The sequence below is a fragment of the Mustela erminea genome, chromosome 1 (assembly GCF_009829155.1).
Source record: "Mustela erminea isolate mMusErm1 chromosome 1, mMusErm1.Pri, whole genome shotgun sequence".
In the NCBI taxonomy this organism is placed as follows: Eukaryota; Metazoa; Chordata; class Mammalia; order Carnivora; family Mustelidae; genus Mustela; species Mustela erminea.
The window spans coordinates 98,281,446-98,306,448 of NC_045614.1; the positions used below are offsets into that span (position 1 = coordinate 98,281,446).

The following is a 25,003-nucleotide window of genomic DNA, read 5'->3' on the forward strand; positions in this document are numbered from 1 at the left end:
CTTTTTCGGCTAATACTAGTCCCCTTTCAGCTGAGCTTACACATTCTATGAACATTTTCTACTCACTTTCTCTTACCCCAAAGGATCATCCTAGGCACAAACACAATTTCTGTGTGTGTGTTTCCCCCCCTTTCTTTTTCATTGTTCTCTGTTTATTTGTTCTCCCTTCTGGTATTTTCTTTTTCTTAAGAGATTACCATCTTTCTTATCTGTTCCTCTTTTTTTTATCTAAGTTATCTTGCTTTCACTAGATACTACTGCTAAGCATCTTAAAAAATTAAGCACCTGCTTGCACAAACAAGATTCATTTTCCTCTGCCAGTATCCATATAATGCTACAACTTTCAAAATTTAGTTTCCTTTTGCCAAGTAGCCCCATCAAAAGATAATGAATATAAGTGTAGTGGTTAATTTTACTGTCAAGTTGGCTAGGGCATACTAAATACTTGGTCAAACATTATTCCTGATGCTTCTGTGAAGATTTTTTTTTTAGGTGAGATTAATATTTAAATCAGTGGAGTTTGAGTAGATTACCCCTCCATAATACAATTAGACCTCATCCAATCAGCTGAAGGCTTTAACAACAACAACAACAACAACAACAACAACAAAAAGACAGAGCACTTCCAGAGGGAATTCTGTCATCAGACTGCCTTCAGACTTGAAACTATCAATCTTCCCTAGGTCCCCAGCCTATTGGCTCACCTACCCTATAGATTTTGGATTTTCCAGCTTCCACAACTATATGAACCAATTCCCTTAAAATAAATCTTTCTCTACATATATACATACTCCCTATTTTGTCTCTCTGAAGAACTCTAATAATTAAGCAGATGCTATTTATTTATTTATTTTGCAGATACTTCTGTTAAAAAGTTACATTATTCCTCAAGGCCATTTATGACTCTATTATGGACTTCTTGATTGGAAGAATAAAGCTAATTAAACACAATACAGCTAACAATAATCTTAAATCAACAGAATATTAAAGAGCCACATATTTCTTACAGTAATTTTCAGGTTATTAAAAGCACCAATCTCCAAAAATTACCTTTTTAATATAACCCGAAATGAACCTATGCCAATTTAGTAGAGGGGAACTAGAGATTTTATCTAATCTCACTGAGAAACTTTTCTGAGATGGGAAAGAATTTGAGATAAATAATAACCCAGTTTGAGAAATGGATTAGAAAATTCCAAATAAATGGCTACTGTGCTTGTACTTTGCTTCAGGACAAATTTTAAAAATCCAAATATTCACAAATAAATGAGACTAAATGGGAAATAATAACCATTATGACTTTTTAAAATAGATCTCACTTTCTAGGTATTGTAATGCTTGCTCAACATTAGAAAACTGCAGAAATGCTTACATTTGAAGTTAACTCCTCTTGATCTCGTTCACATTCTGGTTATTTTAAGAACATATCACTTACCTCACTGACTTCTCTATCTGCCTCTCCACTTCTATTCTGAGCCTCCAAGAGAGTAATCTGAGAAGATAGTTTTTCTGAAAGTCACAAAATAAATATCCTTAGATGATTTATGTAGAGTGTTTGAGAAAACAGAGGCATGCTTGTGTGTGAGGTTATTTGAGATACATGAAATAATCAAGAGGAAAGAAATAAAATATTTTGTGAAGATAAAAGATTTATGTGGCAAAGAAGTGGCAAGAGAAGATGAGATATAAGACAGAATAGTGAAAATAAGATAGAATGGTTAATTAGTCTGAGTGAGATATATAAATAGTGAAGGGCTTTAAAGGAGAAGGATGCCACAGCATGTAAGTAGCAGCTATTTCTGTGGCATAATTTGGGCCTTGTAGGGGAATAAATTTGCCTTGGTTTATCCATAATCCTACTCTTTTCATAATATGCATCTTACATTAGTGGTGTGTGGGTGGCTCAGTTGGTTAACCAGCCAAGTCTCAATTTCAGCTCAGATCATGATGTCAGGGTTCTAGGATTGAGCCCTGCATTGGGCTCTGCGCTAAGTGGGGAGTCTGCTTAAGGATCTCTCTCCATCTTCTTTTTCCCTTCCCCTGCTCACACACACTCTTTCCCTCTCTCTAAACTAAATAAATCTTAAAAAATATATATATATACACATTTTACATTAATATAGTACTTAAATGTCTTCAATGTTCTTTCACATATATTCAAAAGACAGCAAATTTTAGCACTAGAAAAGAGCTAGCCAATCTCCTCAGTGACCATCTAAGGAAACAAAGAATGACCTGACCTACAGCTAGTTCACAGAGAGCTGGGCTCATAATCCGGTCTTCCAAGTTCTACCCCATGATCTATTGTCATGCACATGCACACACATACACACACATAAAGGGGAAGTAGTACCTTGGAGGATAGAAAACTTACTGATAATATGCCCCCAAGAAGTTTATACTCTTTCAGAGAAGCTAAGACAGATATATTAAAGGGAAAAAAGCATATTTTATTCTACATCTAGTTGTCTTAACATGACTTACATGGGCTCTCAGGAGTTGACCCCACCTATTCTACAACCTCTTCTGCACTGCCCCTTTTTTGTTCACTCTGCTCCCAAAATACTGGTCTTATTTCTGTCTGCAAACACATCAAGTTTATTCAGACCTCATGGTATCTGCCCTTTTTTTCCTCTGCTTGGAATGCTCTTTGCTTAGCCTGTTCGCATGGCTATTCCCATCACAGGTTTCAAGTTAACAGAGAGGCCTACCTTGACCATTCTAAATCTTCTTTCCTCTTCCCCCAGGCATACCTGCACCTATCTATTTTATTTTTATCCTAATACTTATCACTCTCTGAAATGTTCTTATTAATATACCTGTTTATGGCCTATCTTCCCCTCTATTATGTTCAGGGCAGTGTCCATGGCAGATTACTGTGCATAGAATAGATACCATGGAAATCTGCTAAATCAATGAATGACAATTCATGAAACAAATGAATTCAAGACAGTATATAATGTGTTCAGACAGCTCACAAGATTATTTGAAGAGGTACAGTCATAGAAATGGAAGTTTCCATAGAAATAGAAGTACAAAAGGTGAGTTGAATAGAATATGACACATAAAGCAAAAGTAACCTGAGACCAAACACAAAAACTAGTATGAAAAATCTTAACGCTATTGATCCCTGCAGGAAAAAGCAAACTATAATGAGCTACATGACTGACAGGCATTGTCTGCAAAATTGCAAAGTAAACAGCATGGATAAGGTCTCAAAGAAATATTTTAAGTGCTGTTGAATAATGAGCAGAATTTGTGGTGGTGTTTATTTATCAGCAATGGTGGGAATGGTCTAATAAAAATATATAATCCATAGTATTTAGAGTTAAATAGAACTGAAAGATAGTTAAGGTGAAATACTGTCTTTAGAGTTTAAGAAATGGTACAAATTCATTTTCACTCATAGAAGATAAAGCACAATAGTCCAGTTTATCAAGAATAAAATAGATTATTAACGCACTATTAACTACATGTTACTAAATGCACTGAGGTTCTTGTAAGGTAAATGATAAATGGAAGGAAGTATTTTTACCAACTATTCACACACAGTCTACCAGAATAAAATGCTAACTTAACTTCAATCCAACAAAACTTTATTTGGCAGCCACTATTTGCCAGGAACTATACTAGTTCTTGATAAAAAGTAAAGCAGAGATGAAAAAGAAAAAGGGTTCTTACACTTGAAAGGCTTGTACTTTATCTCTGAAGAGCTTACAGAATAAAATATAAACATTAACAGATGATTTTAATACAATGTTAAAGAAATGCAAGAATGTTATAGAGGTACAAAAATTTAACCCAACTGACAGGGATCAGGGTCAAATTCCTGAAAAAGATAATATCCTAGTTAAGGCCTGAAAAATGAGTGAGAATTAGCCTGGCTAAAAGCATAGGGTTCTAAGCGGTATAGAGCATGAGCAAAACCCAAAATGTTTTCTACTTTTGGACTTTTATTTATACCGATCTCTGTTACCTCATCCCCAAAATTTATTACTAGGAATGTCCTTTCTTTTTTCATTTTGCCTATTTAAAAATTTGTCATCTTATTAAGGTCCTCTTCAAGCCATGCTCTTGAAAATACTCCTTGACTACTCCAAAATAAATATAATACAGATATCCTACAGCATTTATAGCCCATAATGCAAAATGCTACACTTACATAAATACTGGTATGGTGCTTTAATTGTTTACTGTCTATTAATCCTATCTTCAATAACTACCAGCTGTGCTAAAATCTTTATTGTCATAGAATCAGAAAATCTACATGTTATATATGTGATAAAAGTAGAGGCACATGTGGGTTAAAAACACAGAGAATTATTGTTTTCATTTATACATACCATTCTCAGCTTTCAGCTCTTCCACTTCTATAGAACTAAAAGCTCTCTTTTCATTCTCTAGTTCTACCACTTGCTTCGGCAAAAAGCCAATCTTCTCCTCAGTGACTGCCTAAGTTATAGAAAGACAACAAATTAATGATTCTCAGTGAAAAGCTTCACAGTAATGCCGAGAGAGTCTCTGGCATTTTTGTCTTCTCTAAGTTCTCTACCATGAAAATATATTAAAAATTGCATCTACTTTTCTGCATCTTTAAAGTAATGCTTTTTATCAGAAGACAGAAAATCTTTCATACACACTTCTAGTTCAGTGGCTTTCAAATTTAAAAATGGACCCTGGATTACAAAGAAATCTCAAGTCTGTTGCATAAGAAAAAAGATTTTCAGGTCCATTAAGTAATATTATGAAGTTTAATTAATGGCACTTAATAATAAGGTCACTCTAGTATAGGAGACTAAACATGAAGAGAGACTCCCAAAGAAGAACATGAACAAAGGTTAACATGTAAACTTTAAGAAAGGAAGAAGAGCTGTAACCATTTTTGTTTTTTCCAAGAATAATAAAAATTATCTTGTGCTTCATTTATGCATACATATTAGTTTGGTTTTCCTACAACACATCTTTAGTTGTAGGTCATTTTGTATGTTTTCTTCTCCAAGAGGATTATTCTATGCAATTCTTCATAAAAGTGTAGAATTTTTGAGCCTTGAGGGTCTTTATAGCTCACTCAGTCCTAAATCTTCATTTGATGGTTAAAGAAATGACAAAAGATGAGTTTAAGGAATTATGACTTTTATCCTGAAGGTTCTCAGTCTGTAGTACACAGAGCAAGTAAAACACTGATAGAAAAGCCACAGAATGAGAACTTGGAAAATGGGGAGACAGACTTTGGGAGAACCACAGCTGCCAGACTATGAGAAGCAAAATTAAAGCAAGGAGAAAAAACTCTAGCAGAGGGAGCCTTAAATTCTATGTGTAAACTTAGCCCAATCTCTGGCTGAAGAATGAACTATACATTTGCAGGGCTGACTCAAAACAGAAGAGTTAAGGCAAAAATAATTGAGTTTTGAATGCTACCCATGACAGGCCAGAGTTTGTGGTTTGAATCCAATTACTGGCTTCCAAAAAGTAATCAGGACTCTTCAGAGTTTTAGAAAGAAGAGAATCTTATGAACAAAACATTCACAATATTCAGGTTATGATACAAAATCACTCATCACACCAAGAAACAAGGAAATATCACCTATTTTCAAGAAAAAACATAATCAACAAACACCAAGCACAAAATGATGCAGATTTTAGAACTAGAAAAAAAGAATTTTAAAGAAGCTATTTTAAGTATGCTCAGGACATAAAGGAAAATATAGTCATAATGAATGAAAAGATAGGAAATCTTAGTAGTATAAACTACAAAAGAATGAGCTACCCAGAAATTCTAGAACTAAAAAACAGAACACCTGGGGTGCTTGGGGGGCTCAGTAGGTTAAAGTCTCTGCCTTTGGCTCAGGTCATGATCCCAGGGTCCTGGGATCGAGCCCCGCATTAGGCTCTCTGCTCAGCAGGGAGCCTGCTTCCTCCTCTCTCTGCGCCTGCCTCTTTGCTTACTTGTGATCTGTCTGTCAAATAAATAAAAATAAAATCTTAAAAAAAAAAAAAAAACAGAACACCTGAAATGAAATACTCAGTCGGTAAGCTTAATAGTAGAATCTAATGAAAGAAGAAAGTCTTAGTGAACTTTAAGACAGATCAACAGAAATTATCCAATCTGAAGTTTGAAAGAAAAAAGAAAGTGAACAGAGCCTCAGGAACTTGTGAAAAAAAATAAAAGGTTCAATATACTTGTAATTGGAGTACCATAGGAGAGCAAGGACATAATGGAGAGAAAAATATTACTTGAAGAAATAATGGCAAAAATTCTCCCCCATATAAGTTTATATATATAAGAAATCCAACAAAAGCTTGGTGAGAATATTACAAAGAAAACCCCAATTAAGTATGTCACAGACAAAGATAAGGAGAAAAGCCTTAAAATCATGCAAGAAAAAAAATACTTTATAGGGAGGGGAACAATAATTTGAATAATTGGACCAACTGCTGGGAGAAAAATGTAGGCCAGGAAAGAGTAAAACAGAATCTTTAAAGTCCTGAATTCTGTCCATCCAGAATTATATATCTAGTATAAAATATCATTCAGGAATAAAACCAAAATAAAGACATTTTTAGATAAGAGAAAACGGAGAATTTTTTCACCAATAGACTTTCATTACAAAGATACAACAGGGCATTTTAGAGGCCAAAGGAAAATATTATCAGATAGAAATGTGATTATCAGAAAGGAAAGTGCATCACAAATAGTAAACATATTGGCAAATATAAAGGTCAACATTTTCCTCTTAAGTTCTTTCAAATACATATGACTGTTTAAAATATAAATGTTAAAATTGTGTTATGGGACTTCTTTCATTAATATAAAATATACAGGACCTACAGCATAAAGAACAGGAAAATGATTTATGATGACAAGGTCTCTACATTTTAGGTGAAATTGTCAAGTAATTACTCTAAGAAGACAGAATAGTTAAAAATGTATATCATACTTCCTAGAACAACCACTTAGCAACATTTTTGTAAAAAGATATAAAAATCCAATAGAAGACTTATGTTTCTGCCAGAGAATAAAATGGAACAGATTTATCCGCCCACCTGAAACAAACACACAAAAAAAAGATAAAATAATGAAACAATAATTTTCAAAATACTTGGGATCAGGCAACTAAGGAGAGTGATCCCTAAGAGTTGGGAAAGAATGAGGTGAGCCTACACCTGACCAAGCTTAATGCATTAGGCCAATTTCCAGGCTGTGACCCAAGAAGTGAGAACCTAGGCAGAGCCTAGCTGAATCCTTGAGTTGAGGATGGAAATCAAGGTATGTGAAGTTCAGAAAAGGGCACCAGACAGGAGAGAGCTGCATACAGAAAAAACCCTGGAGGTCTGCAGACGATCCCCAACAAGTATCTGGTAGGGTACAGAGCAGGACATGGATGTGAGGAAATCATACAAGGCTATCAGAACTATACAAAACCGTCTGAAGAGATTAGAAAACAACACTTGGTGCTTGCACAGGACCTGGAGGAGTGCTTATTCCCACAGCCAAATGTGGAAAACAGACTTTGCAAGGTATCAAGTAGCACACTCAGTGAGGTACCTTATCAAGCAATGACTGACTGAGTACTGATAGAGACCTGCCTAATAAATCAAAGAAGCAAGACCCAAAAGGATCAAATTTTTTTCAAGTAACTTAACCGCATCCCATTAATATTTATGTGAATACAAATATACACAGTACCCAGAGCATATGGCAACCAATCGAAGAGCATTAGGTATGCACAGAGCGAAATATAAGCAACAATGAAGGGAATAATCAACTGAAACTGACCCAGGACTGACACAGATGTTAGAATTAAAAGATAAGGACTTTACAGACAAGGAAAGATAAATACTGTATGATTTCACTTTTATGTGGAATCTAAAACACAAAATAAACAAGTAAAAAGCAGAAAGAGACCCATAAATATGGTGAAAAAAAGAGATGGTTGCCAGGGGTGGGGGGAGGGGCAGGAATGGGCAAAATGGGTGAAGGGGAGTGGGAGGTACTGGCTTCCAGTTATGGAATGAGTAAGTTACATGGACGAAAGCAGCAGCTTGGGGAATATAGTAAGGTATTATAATAGCATGTATGGTGAGCTTTGCAAAATGTAAAGAATTCTTGAATCACCATGCTGTACACTTGAAACTAATGTTAACACTGTGTGTCAACTATATTTCAATGAAATATAAATGGGTGGCTCAGTTAATTAAGCATCTGACTCTTGGTCAGCTCTGGTCTTGATGTGAGGGTTGCAACTTCAAGCCTGACATGCCCAGCATGGAGCCTACTTAAAATAAATAAATTAATAAATTAATTTAAAAAGTTTTAACTGCATTCTGTATATGCGAAAAGATCAAATAAAACCACAGAATATATATTTTTAAAGCCCAAGGACACTTCTAGAGAAGAGAATCTCAATGTTTCAGTTAAATAAAACATGAGATGGGATTAATAACAAATTGGACATTAAGGGAGAAAAGATAAGTGAACCTGAAGACATGAAATAGGAACTAAAATGAAAGAAAAAAAGAATCCAAAACCATTAAAACAGCATCAGTGGGTTCTGGAAAAACTTCAAATAATCTAATATATGTCTGAATGAAATCCCCAAAGGAGGGGAGAGAATCAGAAGAACTTATTTGAGTGGTTTATGGCAGAAAATTTTCCAAACTGATAAAAACTATGAACACAAAGATTTAAAAGGCTCCATGAACTGCAAGCACAAAAAATATGAAGAAAACTACGCTAAGGTACAGCCTAAACCAGTTATAAAAATCCTAAAAGCCAGGAAAAAAAAAAGAAGACAAGGATGATAGCAGATTTCTTGTCAAAAGCAAAATGCAGGGGAGGAGTCAAGATGGCAGAGAAGTAGCAGGATGAGACTACATCAGCTGGCAGGAGATCAGCTAGATAGCTTATCTAAAGATTGCAAACACCTGCAAATCCATCAGCAGATCTAAGAGAAGAACAGCAATTCTGGAAAGAGAAAAACAACCACTTTCTGAAAGGTAGGACTGGCGGAGAAGTGAATCCAAAGCAACGGGAAGATAGACCCCGGGGGGAGGGGCCGGCTCCCGGCAAGCGGCAGAGCAACGGAGCACAAAATCAGGACTTTTAAAAGTCTGTTCCGCTGAGGGACATCGCTCCAGAGGCTAAACCGGGAAAAAGCCCAAGCGGGGTCAGCGTGGCCTCAGGTCCCGCAGGGTCACAGAAGGATCGGGGGTGTCTGAGTGTCGCAGAGCTTGTGGGTATTGAAACGGGAAAGCCGGCTACAGAGACAGAGCCTACAGTAAACTCACAGCTCGATGTTACCTTGAACCGGCCACAGGCTTGGTGAGCTCGGAGCGCGGCCGGAGGTCAGGCAGATGGGAGTTACTGGGCGCTGTTCTCTGAGGGCGCACTGAGGAGTGGGGCCCTGGGCTCTTGGCTCCTCCAGGCCGGAGATCAGGAGGCCGCAATTTGTATTCCCGTCCTCCGGAACTCTACGGAAAGCGCTCAGGGAACAAAAGCTCCTGAAAGCAAACCCGAGCGGATTATTCAGCCCAGCACCTGGTAAGGGCAGTGCAATTCCGCCTGGGGCAAAGACACTTGAGAATCACTACACCAGGCCCCTCCCCAGAAGATCAACAAGAAATGCAGCCAAGACAAAGTTCACCTACCAAGGAGTGCGGTTTCAATACCAAGGAGAGCAGCAGAATTCCAGAGGAGGAGACAGCAAAGCACAGAATTCATGGCTTTCTCCCTGTGATTTTCTTTTTTTTTTTTTTTTCCCCTGTGATTTTTTTAGTCTTGCAGTTAATTTAATTTTTTTCTTTTTCATTTTTTTTCTCTTCTTCTGCTAAAATTTTTTTTAACTTTTACCCTTTTCTTTTTTAACATTTTTTAACTAGTTTATCTAATATATATATTTTTTCCTTTTTATATTTTTCTTTGTTTTCTTTTTTTAAATTCTTTTCTTTTCTTTTTTTTTCTTTCTTTTTCTTTCTTTCTTTTTGAACCTTTTTTTATCACCTTTCTCCCCCCTCACGATTTGGGATCTCTTCTGATTTGGTTAAAGCATATTGTCCTGGGGTTGTTGCCACCCTTTTAGTATTTTACTTGCTCCTTCATATACTCTTATCTGGACAAAATGACAAGGCGGAAAAATTCACCACAAAAAAAAAGAACAAGAGGCTAGGGACCTAATCAATACAGACATTGGTAATATGTCAGATCTAGAGTTCAGAATGACAATTCTCAAGGTTCTAGCCGGGCTCGAAAAAGGCATGGAAGATATTAGAGAAAACCTCTCGGGAGATATAAAAGCCCTTTCTGGAGAAATAAAAGAACTAAAATCTAACCAAGTTGAAATCAAAAAAGCTATTAATGAGGTGCAATAAAAAATGGAGGCTCTCACTGCTAGGATAAATGAGGCAGAAGAAAGAATTAGTGAAATAGAAGACCAAATGATAGAGAATAAAGAAGCTGAGCAAAAGAGGGACAAACAGCTACTGGACCACGAGGGGAGAATTCGAGAGATAAGTGACACCATAAGACGAAACAACATTAGAATAATTGGGATTCCAGAAGAAGAAGAAAGAGAGAGGGAGCAGAAGGTATACTGGAGAGAATTATTGGGGAGAATTTCCGCAATATGGCAAAGGGAACGAGCATCAAAATTCAGGAGGTTCAGAGAACGCCTCTCAAAATCAATAAGAATAGGCCCACACCCCGTCACCTAATAGTAAAATTTACAAGTCTCAGTGACAAAGAGAAAATCCTGAAAGCAGCCCGGGAAAAGAAGTCTGTAACATACAATGGTAAAAATATTAGATTGGCAGCTGACTTATCCACAGAGACCTGGCAGGCCAGAAAGAGCTGGCATGATATTTTCAGAGCACTAAACAAGAAAAACATGCAGCCAAGAATACTATATCCAGCTAGGCTATCATTGAAAATAGAAGGAGAGATTAAAAGCTTCCAGGACAAACAAAAACTGAAAGAATTTGCAAACACCAAACCAGCTCTACAGGAAATATTGAAAGGGGTCCTCTAAGCAAAGAGAGAGCCTACAAGTGGTAGATCAGTAAGGAACAGAGACAATATACAGTAACAGTCACCTTACAGGCAATACAATGGCACTAAATTCATATCTCTCAATAGTTACCCTGAATGTTAATGGGCTAAATTCCCCAATCAAAAGACACAGGGTATCAGAATGGATAAAAAACCAAAACCCATCTATATGTTGCCTCCAAGAAACTCATTTTAAGCCTGAAGACACCTCCAGATTTAAAGTGAGGGGGTGGAAAAAATTTACCATGCTAATGGACATCAGAAGAAAGCAGGAGTAGCAATCCTTATATCAGATCAATTAGATTTTAAGCCAAAGACTATAATAAGAGATGGGGAAGGACACTATATCATACTCAAAGGGTCTGTCCAACAATAAGCTCCAACAATTTAAAATATCTATGCCCCCAACATGGGAGCAGCCAACTATATAAACCAATTAATAACAAAATCAAAGAAACACATCAACAATAATACAATAATAGTAGCGGACTTTAACACTCCCCTCACTGAAATGGACAGATCATCCAAGCAAAAGATCAGCAAGGAAATAAAGGCCTTAAACGACACACTGGACCAGATGGACATCACAGATATATTCAGAACATTTCATCCCAAAGCAACAGAATACACATTCTTCTAGTGCACATGGAACATTCTCCAGAATAGATCACATCCTCGGTCCTAAATCAGGACTCAACCAGTATCAAAAGATTGGGATCGTTCCCTTCATATTTTCAGACCACAATGCTCTGAAGCTAGAACTCAACCACAAGAGGAAGTTTGGAAAGAACCCAAATACATGGAGACTAAACAGCATCCTTCTAAAGAATGAATGGGTCAACCGGGAAATTAAGGAAGAATTGAAAAAAATCATGGAAACAAATGATAATGAAAATCCAACGGTTCAAAATCTGTGGGACACAACAAAGGCAGTCCTGAGAGGAAAATATATAGCAGTACAAGCCTTCCTCAAGAAACAAGAAAGGTCTCAGGTACACAACCTAACCCTACACCTAAAGGAGCTGGAGAAAGAACAAGAAAGAAACCCTAAGCCCAGCAGGAGAAGAGAAATCATAAAGATCAGAGCAGAAATCAATGAAATAGAAACCAAAAAAACAATAGAGCAAATCAACGAAACTAGGAGCTGGTTCTTTGAAAGAATTAATAAAATTGATAAACCCCTGGCTAGACTTATCAAAAAGAAAAGAGAAAGGACCCAAATAAATAAAATCATGAATGAAAGAGGAGAGATCACAACTAACACCAAAGAAATACAAACTATTATAAGAACATACTATGAGCAACTCTACGCCAACAAATTTGACAATCTGGAAGAAATGGATGCATTCCTAGAAACATATAAACTACCACAACTGAACCAGGAAGAAATAGAAAGCCTGAACAGACCCATAACCAGTAAGGAGATTGAAACAGTCATTAAAAATCTCCAAACGAACAAAAGCCCAGGGCCAGACGGCTTCCCGGGGGAATTCTACCAAACATTTAAAGAAGAACTAATTCCTATTCTCCTGAAACTGTTCCAAAAAATAGAAATGGAAGGAAAACTTCCAAACTCATTTTATGAGGCCAGCATCACCTTGATCCCAAAACCAGACAAGGACCCCATCAAAAAAGAGAGCTATAGACCAATATTCTTGATGAACACAGATGCGAAAATTCTCACCAAAATACTAGCCAATAGGATTCAACAGTACATTAAAAAGATTATTCACCACGACCAAGTGGGATTTATTCCAGGGCTACAAGGTTGGTTCAACATCCGCAAATCAGTCAATGTGATACAACACATCAATAAAAGAAAGAACAAGAACCATATGATACTCTCAATAGATGCTGAAAAAGCATTTGACAAAGTACAGCATCCCTTCCTGATCAAAACTCTTCAAAGTGTAGGGACAGAGGGCACATACCTCAATATCATCAAAGCCATCTATGAAAAACCCATCGCAAATATCGTTCTCAATGGAGAAAAACTGAAAGCTTTTCCGCTAAGGTCAGGAACATGGCAAGGATGTCCATTATCACCACTGCTATTCAACATAGTACCAGAAGTCCTAGCCTCCGCAATCAGACAACAAAAGGAAATTAAAGGCATACAAATGGCAAAGAAGAAGTCAAATTATCACTCTTTGCAGATGATATGATACTATATGTGGAAAACCCAAAAGACTCCACTCCAAAACTGCTAGAACTTATACAGGAATTCAGTAAAGTGTCAGGATATAAAATCAATGCACAGAAATCAGCTGCATTTCTCTACACCAACAACAAGACAGAAGAAAGAGAAATTAAGGAGTCAACCCCATTTACAATTGCACCCCAAACCATAAGATACCTAGGAATAAACCTAACCAAAGAGGCAGAATCTATACTCAGAAAACTATAAAGTACTCACGAAAGAAATTGAGGAAGACACAAAGAATGGAAAAATGTTCCATGCTCATGGATTGGAAGAATAAATATTGTGAAAATGTCTATGCTACCTAAAGCAATCTACACATTTAATGCAATTCCTATCAAAGTACCATCCATCTTTTTCAAAGAAATGGAACAAATAATTCTAAAGTTTATATGGAACCAGAAAAGACCTCGAATAGCCAAAGGGATATTGAAAAAGAAAGCCAAAGTTGGTGGCATCACAATTCCGGACTTCAAGCTCTATTACAAAGCTGTCATCATCAAGACAGCATGGTACTGGCACAAAAACAGACACATAGATCAATGGAACAGAATAGAGAGCCCAGAAATAGACCCTCAACTCTATGGTCAACTAATCTTCGACAAAGCAGGAAAGAATGTCCAATGGAAAAAAGAGCCTCTTCAATAAATGGTGTTGGGAAAATTGGACAGCCACATGCAGAAAAATGAAATTGGACCATTTCCTTACACCACACACAAAAATAGACTCAAAATGGATGAAGGACCTCAATGTGAGAAAGGAATCCATCAAAATCCTTGAGCAGAACAGAGGCAGCAACCTCTTCGACCTCAACCGCAGCAACATCTTCCTAGGAACATCGCCAAAGGCAAGGGAAGCAAGGGCAAAAATGAACTATTGGGATTTCATCAAGATCAAAAGCTTTTGCACAGCAAAGGAAACAGTTAACAAAATCAAAAGACAACTGACAGAATGGGAGAAGATATTTGCAAATGACATATCAGATAAAGGACTAGTGTCCAGAATCTATAAAGAACTTAGCAAACTCAACACCCAAAGAACAAATAATCCAATCAAGAAATGGGCAGAGGACATGAACAGACATTTCTGCAAAGAAGACATCCAGATGGCCAACAGACACATGAAAAAGTGCTCCATATCACTCGGCATCAGGGAAATACAAATCAAAACCACAATGAGATATCACCTCACACCAGTCAGAATGGCTAAAATCAACAAGTCAGGAAATGACAGATGCTGGCGAGGATGCGGAGAAAGGGGAACCCTCCTACACTGTTGGTGGGAATGCAAGCTGGTGCAGCCACTCTGGAAAACAGCATGGAGGTTCCTCAAAATGTTGAAAATAGAACTGCCCTATGACCCAGCAATTGCACTACTGGGTATTTACCCTATAGATACAAGCGTAGTGATCCAAAGGGGCACCTGCACCCGAATGTTTATAGCAGCAATGTCCACAATAGCCAAACTATGGAAAGAACCTAGATGTCCATCAACAGCTGAATATATACACAATGGAATACTATGCAGCCATCAAAAGAAATGAAATCTTGCCATTTGTGACAACGTGGATGGAACTAGAGCGTATCATGCTTAGCGAAATAAGTGAAGCGGAGAAAGACAACTATCATATGATCTCCCTGATATAAGGAAGTGGTGATGCAACATGGGGGCTTAAGTGGGTAGGAGAAGAATCAATGAAACAAGATGGGATTGGGAGGGAGACAAACCATAAGTGACTCTTAATCTTACAAAACAAACTGAGGGTTGCTGGGGGGAGGGGGGTTGGGAGAAGGGGGGGTGGGGTTATGGACATTGGGGAGGGTATGTGCTTTGGTGAGTGCTGATTCACAGACCTGTACCCCTGGGGATAAAAATACATGTTTATAAAAAAAAAAAAAAAAAAGCAAAATGCAAGAAAAAAGACAGTAGGGTAGTAGGCTTGAAGCACTGAAAAAAAAAAAAACCAAACAAAAAACGATCAATGTAGATCTCTGTAGTCAGCAAAAATATCTTCAACAATGGAGAGATAAAGATGTCTTGAGACATATAAGAGCTTTAAGAACTCATCACCAGCAGACCTGCACCATCATGCACATGTACACACAGGCACGAACACATATGCAAGTTAAAGGACATCCTTCAGGCAAAAAGAAAACAATATCAGATGGAAATATGAAACTGTACCAGGGTTCAGCAACTTTTGAGGCCTTCTACATGTTTTTAGAAGTAAAGTTTTATTGGAAGGCAGTCACAACAATTGTTTACCTTTATGTTTGTTCTTGCTCTATAATGGCAGAGTTGAATAGCTCAAAAAAGACTATATTGGCCCCAAAAGCCCAAATATTTTCTATTCAACCTTTTGCAGAAATAGACTGCCAATCCCTGATCTACCCTAAATAATAACAAGTACCAGAAATGGTGACTGTATTGACAGTTAAATATTTTACTGTCTTTAAAAAATAATCGAATAAATAACCACTTAAGTAACTATTTATTTGTACATGTTATACTTTTGTATTTTTTGTTTATAATATATATGTGAGTAAACAATAGTAACATAAATACCAGAAGTGAAGAAATGCAAGGATGTGAGTATAAAGTTCTTATTCTATACATGAAGCAGCATAGTATTATTTGAAGGTAAACTATGATACAGACTACAATCCATAATGTGACCACTAGAATAACAAAACAAAGAATTTAGCTAATAACCTGCAAGAAGAGAAAAAAAATCATAACAAACACTCACCCTATTTTTTTAAAAAAAGATAAAACAGTTGGTAAGAAAGAAAACAAAAAGAAAAGTGAGAGACTTTTTAAAATTAAATCACTAATGTTCATGTAAATGGTCTGAACACTCCAACTTACAGGGCAGAAACTGACAGACTGACTTGGTAAAAAGCAGAATAAAATTCTGTGCTGCATACAAGCAATGCATTTTAATACAAAAACACAAACAGATTAAAAATAACAGAATGAAAAAAAGATGTATCTTTGACACCAGTAAAAAGAAAAGTCAGGTGCCTGGTTAGATCAGTCAGCTTCTCCCTTTGCCCCTTGCCCTGCCTGTGCTCTCGCTCTCTCACTCTCAAATAAATAAAATCTTGGGGAAAAAAAAAAAAAGTTCAGTAGCTATATTAATATCAAACAAAAGGACATTTCAAAGCAAAGAGTGTCACAAATGTCACCAGGGATATAAAGAGGGTCATTTCATAATGACAAACAGGTCACTTAATTAAGACCTAAAATTCCTAAATGTTTAAGCCATAGTAACAGCTTGAAAATATATGATATAAAACCTGACAGAACAGGAGAAATAGAAGTCCACAACTACTGATATTTTAATATTGAGAGAACGAGCAGAAAAATAAGGATGTAGTATATTTGAATAACATTATCAACCAACCTTACATGATTGACATTTATAGAACCCTCCAGCCCGTAACAGCAAAGTATTCATTATTTTCAAGTACACAAGGAACATTTGCCAAAAAAGACAACATTCTGGGCCATAAAAGTCTCAATCAATTCTAAAAGGTTCAAGTCATTTGAAGTATGTTCTGACCACAAAAGAATTAAAATAAAAATTAGTAATAGAAAGAGTTCTGGGCACATCACCCTCAAATATCTGGAAACTAAATAACCCAAGGCAAAGAAAAAATCAAATAGGAAATCAGTATTCTGAACTAAGTGAAAATGTAAACACAACAGAATTTGTGGGATATGCCAAAGAAGATCATAGGGAGAAATTTATAGTACAAAACACCTATGTCAGAAATACGAAAGTTCTCAAACCAGGGGGCTCAGCCTCGACCTTAAGAAGCTAAGGAAAAAAAAAAAAAGAAGAAGAAGAAGAAGCAGCTAAGAAAAGGGGAAATCAAATCCAAAGTAAAAAAAAAAAAAAAAAAAGGAAACAATAAAGATTAAAGTAGATATCAATAAAATAGAAAACAGAAAACAACAGAGAATCAATGAAACCAAAGCTGGTTTTCTGAGATCACTAAAGTCAGTAAACCTTTGGGCAGTCTAACCTGTGTAAGAAAAAAACACAAATTACAAATATCAGGAATAAAAGAGCTGACTTCACCATAGTTCTACAGATATTAAAAGGGATAATAAGGGACTATTGTGGACAGCTTTATTCCTATAAATATGACACTTTAGATAAATGGACAAATTCCCTACAAGATATAAAACATGGACAAATTCCCTACAAGATATAAAACACCAAGCTCAGTAAAAAAACAAAACAAAACAAACAAACAAAAAAAACCCAGATAACCTGAATAACCATATAGCTACAAATGGAATTAGTAAAGAAAAATGCACCCACAAAGATAACTCTAGGACTAGATGGTTTCATTGGTGAATATCCACAAAGCATTTAAGGAGAAAATAGCACCCAGTCTACACAAAATATTCCCCAAAAAACTGAAGAGAAAGAATACTTCTCAATTCATTCTAAAGACTAGCATTACTCATACGGCAAAACCAGATAAAGAAATTACAAAAAACTACAACAGACAAACATTCCTCATGCACACAGATGCAAAACTTTAAAACAAAATTTTAACAAATGTAATTCAACAAAATAGAAGGATAATATGTCATTACCAAGTGAGGCTTATCCCTGTAACTCTCATACACTAGTGGTGGGAATGGAAAATGGTACAACCACTTTGCAAACAGTCTGGCAGGATCTTAAAACCTCCCCAAAACCTATATGATCCAAGCATTGCACTAGCAGATATTTACTGATAGCAAAGAGAGCAGAGGTCCAAACAAATATTTGTAAAAGAATATTCACAGAAGCTTTATTTATGATCGCCAAAAACTGTCAACAATCCAAATAAACTTTGATCCTTACCTTACACCACACACAAAAATTTATGTTAGGTTCAGAGACTTAACTGGGAAAATTAAAAACCATAAAGCTTGTGGAAGGACACAAGAGAAAATTCTTCATGACATGGCATTAAGCAAAGGTTTCATAGTTAGGACACAGAAAAATGACATCCATAAAAAACTGATAAATAATAGACTTCATCAAAATTATAAAATGTCTGCTAATTAAAAGACATCATGAAGAATGTGAGTAGGAGGCAAGCTATAGTGTGGAAGAAAACAGTCACCAAACAGATCTGAAAACAAACTGGCATTTAGGATATATAAAGAAGCCCTACTACTTGATCCTTAAAAGACAAAGAACTTGATTTTTTATGCAGAGGAATGACTTGAAAAGACACTTCATCAAAAGAAGACATACAAATGGCTAAGAATCTCAAGAAAAAATGTTCAACATCATTTGTCCTCAGAGAAATGAAAATTAAAACTATGAGATACCACCATGTACCCATTAGAATGGCTAAAGTTTTTTAAACTAACAATATCAAATCTTGGAGAAGATGTCAAACAACTAGAATTCTCAGGTATCTTAGGTGGGAATATAAAATAATACAACTTTGGGAAATGATCTGCCAGTTTCTTATAAAACTAAATACATACTCTCTGGGCCAGCAATTCTTCAACTAGTATTTAATGAAAACATGTCCACACAAATACTTGTATAAGAATGCTTTTAGCAGCTTAATTCATAATGGCCAAAACATGAAAAAGCCCAGGTATTCATCAACAAGAAATTACAGCACAATCATGCAAAGGAAAATGCAGTATATTCACAAAACGGAGTACTTCTCAGCAATATAAAACAGCACATCATGATAAATGCAACAATTTGGATGAAACTCAAAACATGCTGAGTGTAAGAAGCTTTACACAAAAAAGAGCATATATATTGTGTGATTACATTTACATGATGTTGTAAAAAGGCAAAATTAATCCATGGTGAAAAAACAGAACATTGGTCAGTTCTAGAAGGTTAGGATGTGATTGGCTGTGAAAGCGTATGAGGATACTTTGTAGGGCGATAGTGATATATCTTGACGGGGATTTGGATAACACAGGTATATGCATTTGACAAAACTCAGTGAAAGGTATATTTAATATTTGTACATTTCATGTTTTATAAAATTTACTTCAAAGAAAAAGAACTATTAATAAATATTACAATTTAGTCAATGATATATGCATGCTGAAAAAGGTACTCATGTCTACAACTTGTTGCGAAACACAAAAAAATAAGATGAATTGATGGACGGATAAATGGATAGATATTTAATAAAGCAAATATAGTAAAATGTTGACAGAATATCTAGATAGTGGGTATAGAGATGTTCAGTATCAAATTCTTTCAACTTTTTTTGCAATTACTGAAAACTGTTTTTAAACACTGGAGGAAAAAGTTGTGATTTTGAGAATAGAAGAGATTGGAAAGTCTAGATGCTAGAAACGAGGGAGCAAAAATTTTTTATCAATGCACAGTACTGCCCAGGGACCATGGAACTCTGCAAGTCATAATGTATGTCAGTTTTGTCCATCTTACAAGGGACACGAATAAATCCAGCTATCCTAGCTTGACACTAGCCAATTAAGATCATCAAACAAATCTCTTTGTTCTGATAATCATGCTGAATAAGCAGCCTTCTGGTGATTATAATCTAGCTTCCCATGGAGATTTTTAGAGAAGGAAAAGAGAATATACTGGCCAAACAACAGCTAACTGGCAATTAAAGCTTTTACTGTTAATTAATTAATGGGAGGATTATGATTTCTATAATAGATTTTAAAGTCTGGTTAGACTGAATTATGTGCATTAAAGTGGATCAAATCTCGGTCTACCAAAAACAAAACTGACTTCTCAGCTGAGAAAACTGATTACAAGATCAAAAACAATGATTTGTTTTCAATACAGAATTTTAAGACCTTAGAATCAGAAAGGCTCCTGAGATCATGGTGCTTGTTATCTATTATTTTTTCTCATTAATCATTGTTGAGACACAAATTAATGTTTTTCATGACTGCTTTCAAATGGAATCAACTCCAAAAAAGCACCTTATCAGGCATAAAAGACATAACATTTTCTGGATTAAAGCAAGCTTATATTACTTTCTGGAATATATTCTCATTAAAGCACCCAAGTATGATACAGCAGATATTAACAGACCATACTCATTATTAGAAGTATACATTTAATTACCTGTGTATCCTCAGTATCTGGGAGAGAAGTCTGAGATGCTGTTTCATGTTTTTGCAATGTTGGTCTGCTTAGAAATTGGCTAATTTCTTTGGATTTTTGCTGGAGTTGATCTAAGGAAAAGAAAGTAAATAAATAGAAATGATCTCTGCTGCAAGTCTGAAACTTGGTAAGCTATTACCTTATAGAGATACCACCACATGCTAGTCACTCTTAATTAAAACTATGATACCAATGACAACATGTTTTTAACAACAGGTTTTAACGGTTTAAATGCTCTGAAGGACCAAAGGCCATCTCAGTAAACCTCTTTCTTAAAAGGTCAAATAAATGGTCTTAGAATTTTTCACAAAGTCATTTTTCCTTTCCCCCTTGAAAATGCCTTTAGTATTTTTAAATTTTATTTTCTTCACTCTTCAATGAAGCATTATGAATCCCACTAAGATAATATAGCAGAACTCTAAACATGTACATAGTCCAGTTAAGAGGACAATGTGCTCATTTAATACACTGTTTCCCCATACTGTCCCCAAATGCTTTCTGGTTAATGTTTAGGTCCTCAATAGAGATCTTCAACGTAAGCCTTTCTGAAATCTTTCCTTTAAACATTCTATCAGAATTAAATTAAATTAGAGGCATGTATTACTTTATTTTTTTAAATTTATTTATGTATTTGAGAGAGAGAGAGACCAAGAGAGAAAGCATGTGCACTCTGGGGGGGGAGGCACAGAGGGAGAAGAGAGAGAAAATCCCAAACAGATGCCACGAGGCCATACTGAGCGTGGAGCCCAGTGTGGGACTCAATCCCACAACCCATGAGATCAGAGCCTGAGTTGAAACCAAGAGTCAGATGCTTAACCAACTGAGCAACCCAGGTGCACCTGTATTACTTTTCATTAAACCTTCTTAAAGGATAAAAGTTTTCCTTAAAAAGAGTTTATCACTTATCAGTATTTAGATCCATCTTTAGAAGTAAGGATGACTCCATTCAATTCAGTCTCCTGACCTATGTACCTAGATCTACCCTGAGTTTTCCAAAAATCAATTCAAATCCTACTCATTTCAGTCACTGACCCCTTCAGATGGAGGTCACTTTTCACATAGCATTCTTTCTAATCTAGGAGACATTATAATTACCGTAATGATGATTATAATATTAAGCCAGATTATACCTTCAGCCAGAAAGAGGACAAATGACAATGAGTTCAGAAAAGATGAATTCTTAATTCTTCTACTTATTCAATTGACATGAGCAAATAATGTCATTAACAGATCCCAGAAATTTGTAAATAGGAGCCACTCAGGTGCTAAACAAGAGGACTTGAAAGGCAATCAAATACTGACCTTCCAGTTGTTGAATGGTCTGGGCTGAATGAACTGCCTGTTCACTCTTATCTTGGACAAGCTTTGAATTTTCCTCCTTTAGAGCATCACAAGCAGAGTGTAGTTCTTGCTCAGTCTTTTGAAGACTCAAAATGTGAGAGATCTTCTCTTCCATTTCTGCTTTGTGCTTCTGTTCCAAAGCACTGTACCGAGACTGTAGTTCAGCCTGAGCTTGGCCTGCTTGCTCAAGCTGTTCCAGAAGATGATGCATTTCTTCCTGGAGGTTATGGAAGGCTAATTTTCTCTCTGCCACCTCAAGTTGCATCTTTTCCATCAGAATCTTGGACTCTTGTCTTTCTGTTTCCACAGTGCTCCTTAAAGTATTATGCTCAGCTTCCATCTGCTGTAATTGCTGAGAGAGAATCTAAGAAAAAAAGGCAAATCCTCATGAGCCATAAATTCATTCTTTCATAAGCACAGTGAAGTGCCTCTTCTGCGTGAAGCCTGGGGCAAGACACCCAGGACCGAACCTACAATTGCGTAAGACCCTGTTTTCACTTCTTCACACTTTTAACAATTTATATTCCCACATACTTATTTGTGCCATTATCTCTTACTTCCTATCTCTCCCATTACAAAATAAGTTCAATAAGGGAAGGGACTTTGTTTTATCATCATTGTTCTCTAGCATCTAGCATAGTATATGTCATACTGAGTAGCTGTTGCTCAATAAATAGTGAATGAATGTAGTTCCTGCCCTCATGGAACTCAGAGTTCAGTTGGACAGTCATATTTAACCAGCTAATTATAATTCAAAAATCGTAGAGGCCTTGTAAAGAGATACTTACAAGGTATTAGCAGGAGCAGAGAAGAAGGGAAGTTTGCCAAAAGTCACATAGCTATAACTATTTATATAGTAACTATCTAGTAAGAGGCATAATTTGAACCCAACTGTCTGATGACAGCTAAATAAGGGCCTTGGGATCAGGATATAGGTCTTATTAGGATGGGAGATACGGGAAAACGTTTCTGTGGAAGAAATTCCTCAAAGACAGTTGAAAATCAAGGATATGACTGCCCTTCTCCAGCAGCATGCAGCACCCAGATGAGCAGAGAATGGGGGCTGCAGCACCAATTCCATGTTAGTACTTGGCTTCTTGGATGTGATGAGACAAAAACACAGGGAATTCAAGGGCTGATGAAAGACTAGTCCAAATGGTCAAACATGAGACAACAGCAGCCGGGGAAAGGAGAGAGGCCAAGAAAGAACTAACATACCAAAGGAACAAAGTGAAAGGATCAAGGGACCTTAATGAGAATGAAGGTCAAGACGGACTGAGAAAGGGAACGACAGGATGGGATACAGCCTGGGATGGGATACTTGAGCTTAAGATTTTGGAGTATCAGTGTCTGATCACTTTGGATTTGGGGAATACTGCATGGTGAATTACTTCACACCAACAGAGAATCAACAAAAACAAACAAGGGATAGTACATAAAGCACAAGAACCAATCAAGATAGTAAAGGAGCAAAACGACAGGAAGGAAAACTCACTAGAGGAGGACAGAATGACATTCTAGAGGAACTAGGACCCTTGACCTAAAAGCACAAAGAAAAACAGTCACAATGAAAGGTGTGAAATACGATATCTGTTTTTCTCATCACTGTATCACCACCAATTAAGCAGAGGATATTTGTTGAAAGGATAAATAAATGGCATCAATGCTCAGAAGACATGATTTTATACATGCTACCTGGAAACTACAGTGGAAATGGGGGGTGGAAGGCACCTGGGGGGCTCAATCAGACTCTTGGTTTTGGCTCAGTTCATGATCTCAGAGGTGTGAGATCAAGCCCCATGTCAAACTCTGCCCTGGGAGTGGAGACTACTTAAGATTCTCTATCTCTGGAGGGGGCAAGATGACAGAGAAGTAGGAGACCCCATTTCAACCAGTCCCCTAAAATAAGATAATTATCTACCAGAACACTCTGAACACCCACGAAAGCAGCCCGAGATGTAGGATTATACACTTCTGGATCTCTACAGGGCAGAAGACACCAGTGGAGAGGTAAAGCAGAGTGGGAACGATTGGACTAATATAGGAGGATAAACAGAAGGGGAGGGAGCCACCAGAAGCAACCCATTTGAAAGTAATACCCCAATATAAAAGTGTCCTGTGATGGGGACCAGCACTGACTTAGAGTCTGGTTAAAAGCACCCAAAAAGAGTAAAAGATCTTAAGGGGCAACTGGGGTTATCGGGCAGTACAGGCACAGCCTAAGCCCACAGTCCCAGAACAGCCACCGCCAGCAACCATCCATGCCAGAGAGAGTACAGCGGAGCCCCCAGGGTTGCAGGGATTGCACCACGCTTCAGCTGGGCACACTCCTGCCCCCACATGAGGGAGTCTGGTGACAGTGCCAGCCTGTGCTCCCTAGAATTTTTGCACCCTCTGCAACTGGGGTCTGACCCACTCCCTGCCAGTGCCCGAGAGAGCTCCATGCAGGCGCTAGACAGCAGTCTCTAGGACCAGACAATGGTCTGGACTCTCCCAGCCAGGGCTGAAGGAACTCAGTGCAATCTCTGTGGTGAGAGCCTGAGGTCTGGACCCCAGATAGTAGTCCCAGTGAAGGCAGCCACCAGAAGTGGGCTCCCTGGACTAATATCGCTCATGGTTTTAGGGGCACAGGGGTGCAGAGACAAGTGGGCACTGCAGGCAACCCGAGACAGTGTTTGGGGATGTGGTCTGCCTGTGGGAGGCTGCACGGCTCAGCGGAGTTTGCAGAGGAGGAGTCTGTGTGTTCTGGACCACCTTCTCTCTGAGACGGAGGTCTGGGTACAGTTTGCTTTCCAACAAACCTCCAAAAAGCCTGCAAAAAGCCGCAAAGAAAAAAAAACCCTCCAGAGAATAAAAGCCTGAAAAACTGGTTTCCACAGAGCCCAGCCCCTTGACAGGGGGCAGGAGGACTCAACCCAAGCAAGACTGACTGAAAAACAACGCAGCAGTCCCCTACCCCAGAAAGCCAGCCAAAAGAACAAGAGGACAACCACCACAGGGTCACCATAAAACTGTAAAATGCCAATAAGGGGGGAAACAATATACTGAGCTACCAGTATTGCGCCAAAAACCTGTATATTTCACAGAAACAACTTTTATTTTTAATTCGTTCTCATTATTCTTGTTCTTTTTTTAACCTACTTACCATTACAATAGAGGTTCAGTATAACATATACTATAATAACCTTTTAACTTGAGCTTTTTTCATACATATACCTCTGTTTTCTTTTCTGTTCTATTTTTTTTAATATACATATAGATATAAGCTTCAAGGTAATCTTCG

General features: G+C 37.1%; 1 protein-coding gene across 6 annotated transcripts in view; it reads right to left on the reverse strand.

Moving 5' to 3' along the window:
- GOLGB1 (golgin B1) overlaps positions 1-25,003 on the reverse strand; it is a 120,311-nt gene that overhangs the window by 36,958 nt on the left and 58,350 nt on the right. For all 6 annotated transcript variants that reach the window (XM_032334831.1, XM_032334833.1, XM_032334832.1 and 3 more), the window contains 4 exons: positions 21,682-22,084; positions 20,341-20,450; positions 4,344-4,452; positions 1,436-1,509 (listed from right to left, as the gene is read on the reverse strand). In XM_032334831.1, coding sequence (XP_032190722.1) covers positions 1,436-1,509; positions 4,344-4,452; positions 20,341-20,450; positions 21,682-22,084 — 696 coding nt within the window. The remainder of the gene's footprint in view (positions 1-1,435; positions 1,510-4,343; positions 4,453-20,340; positions 20,451-21,681; positions 22,085-25,003) is intronic.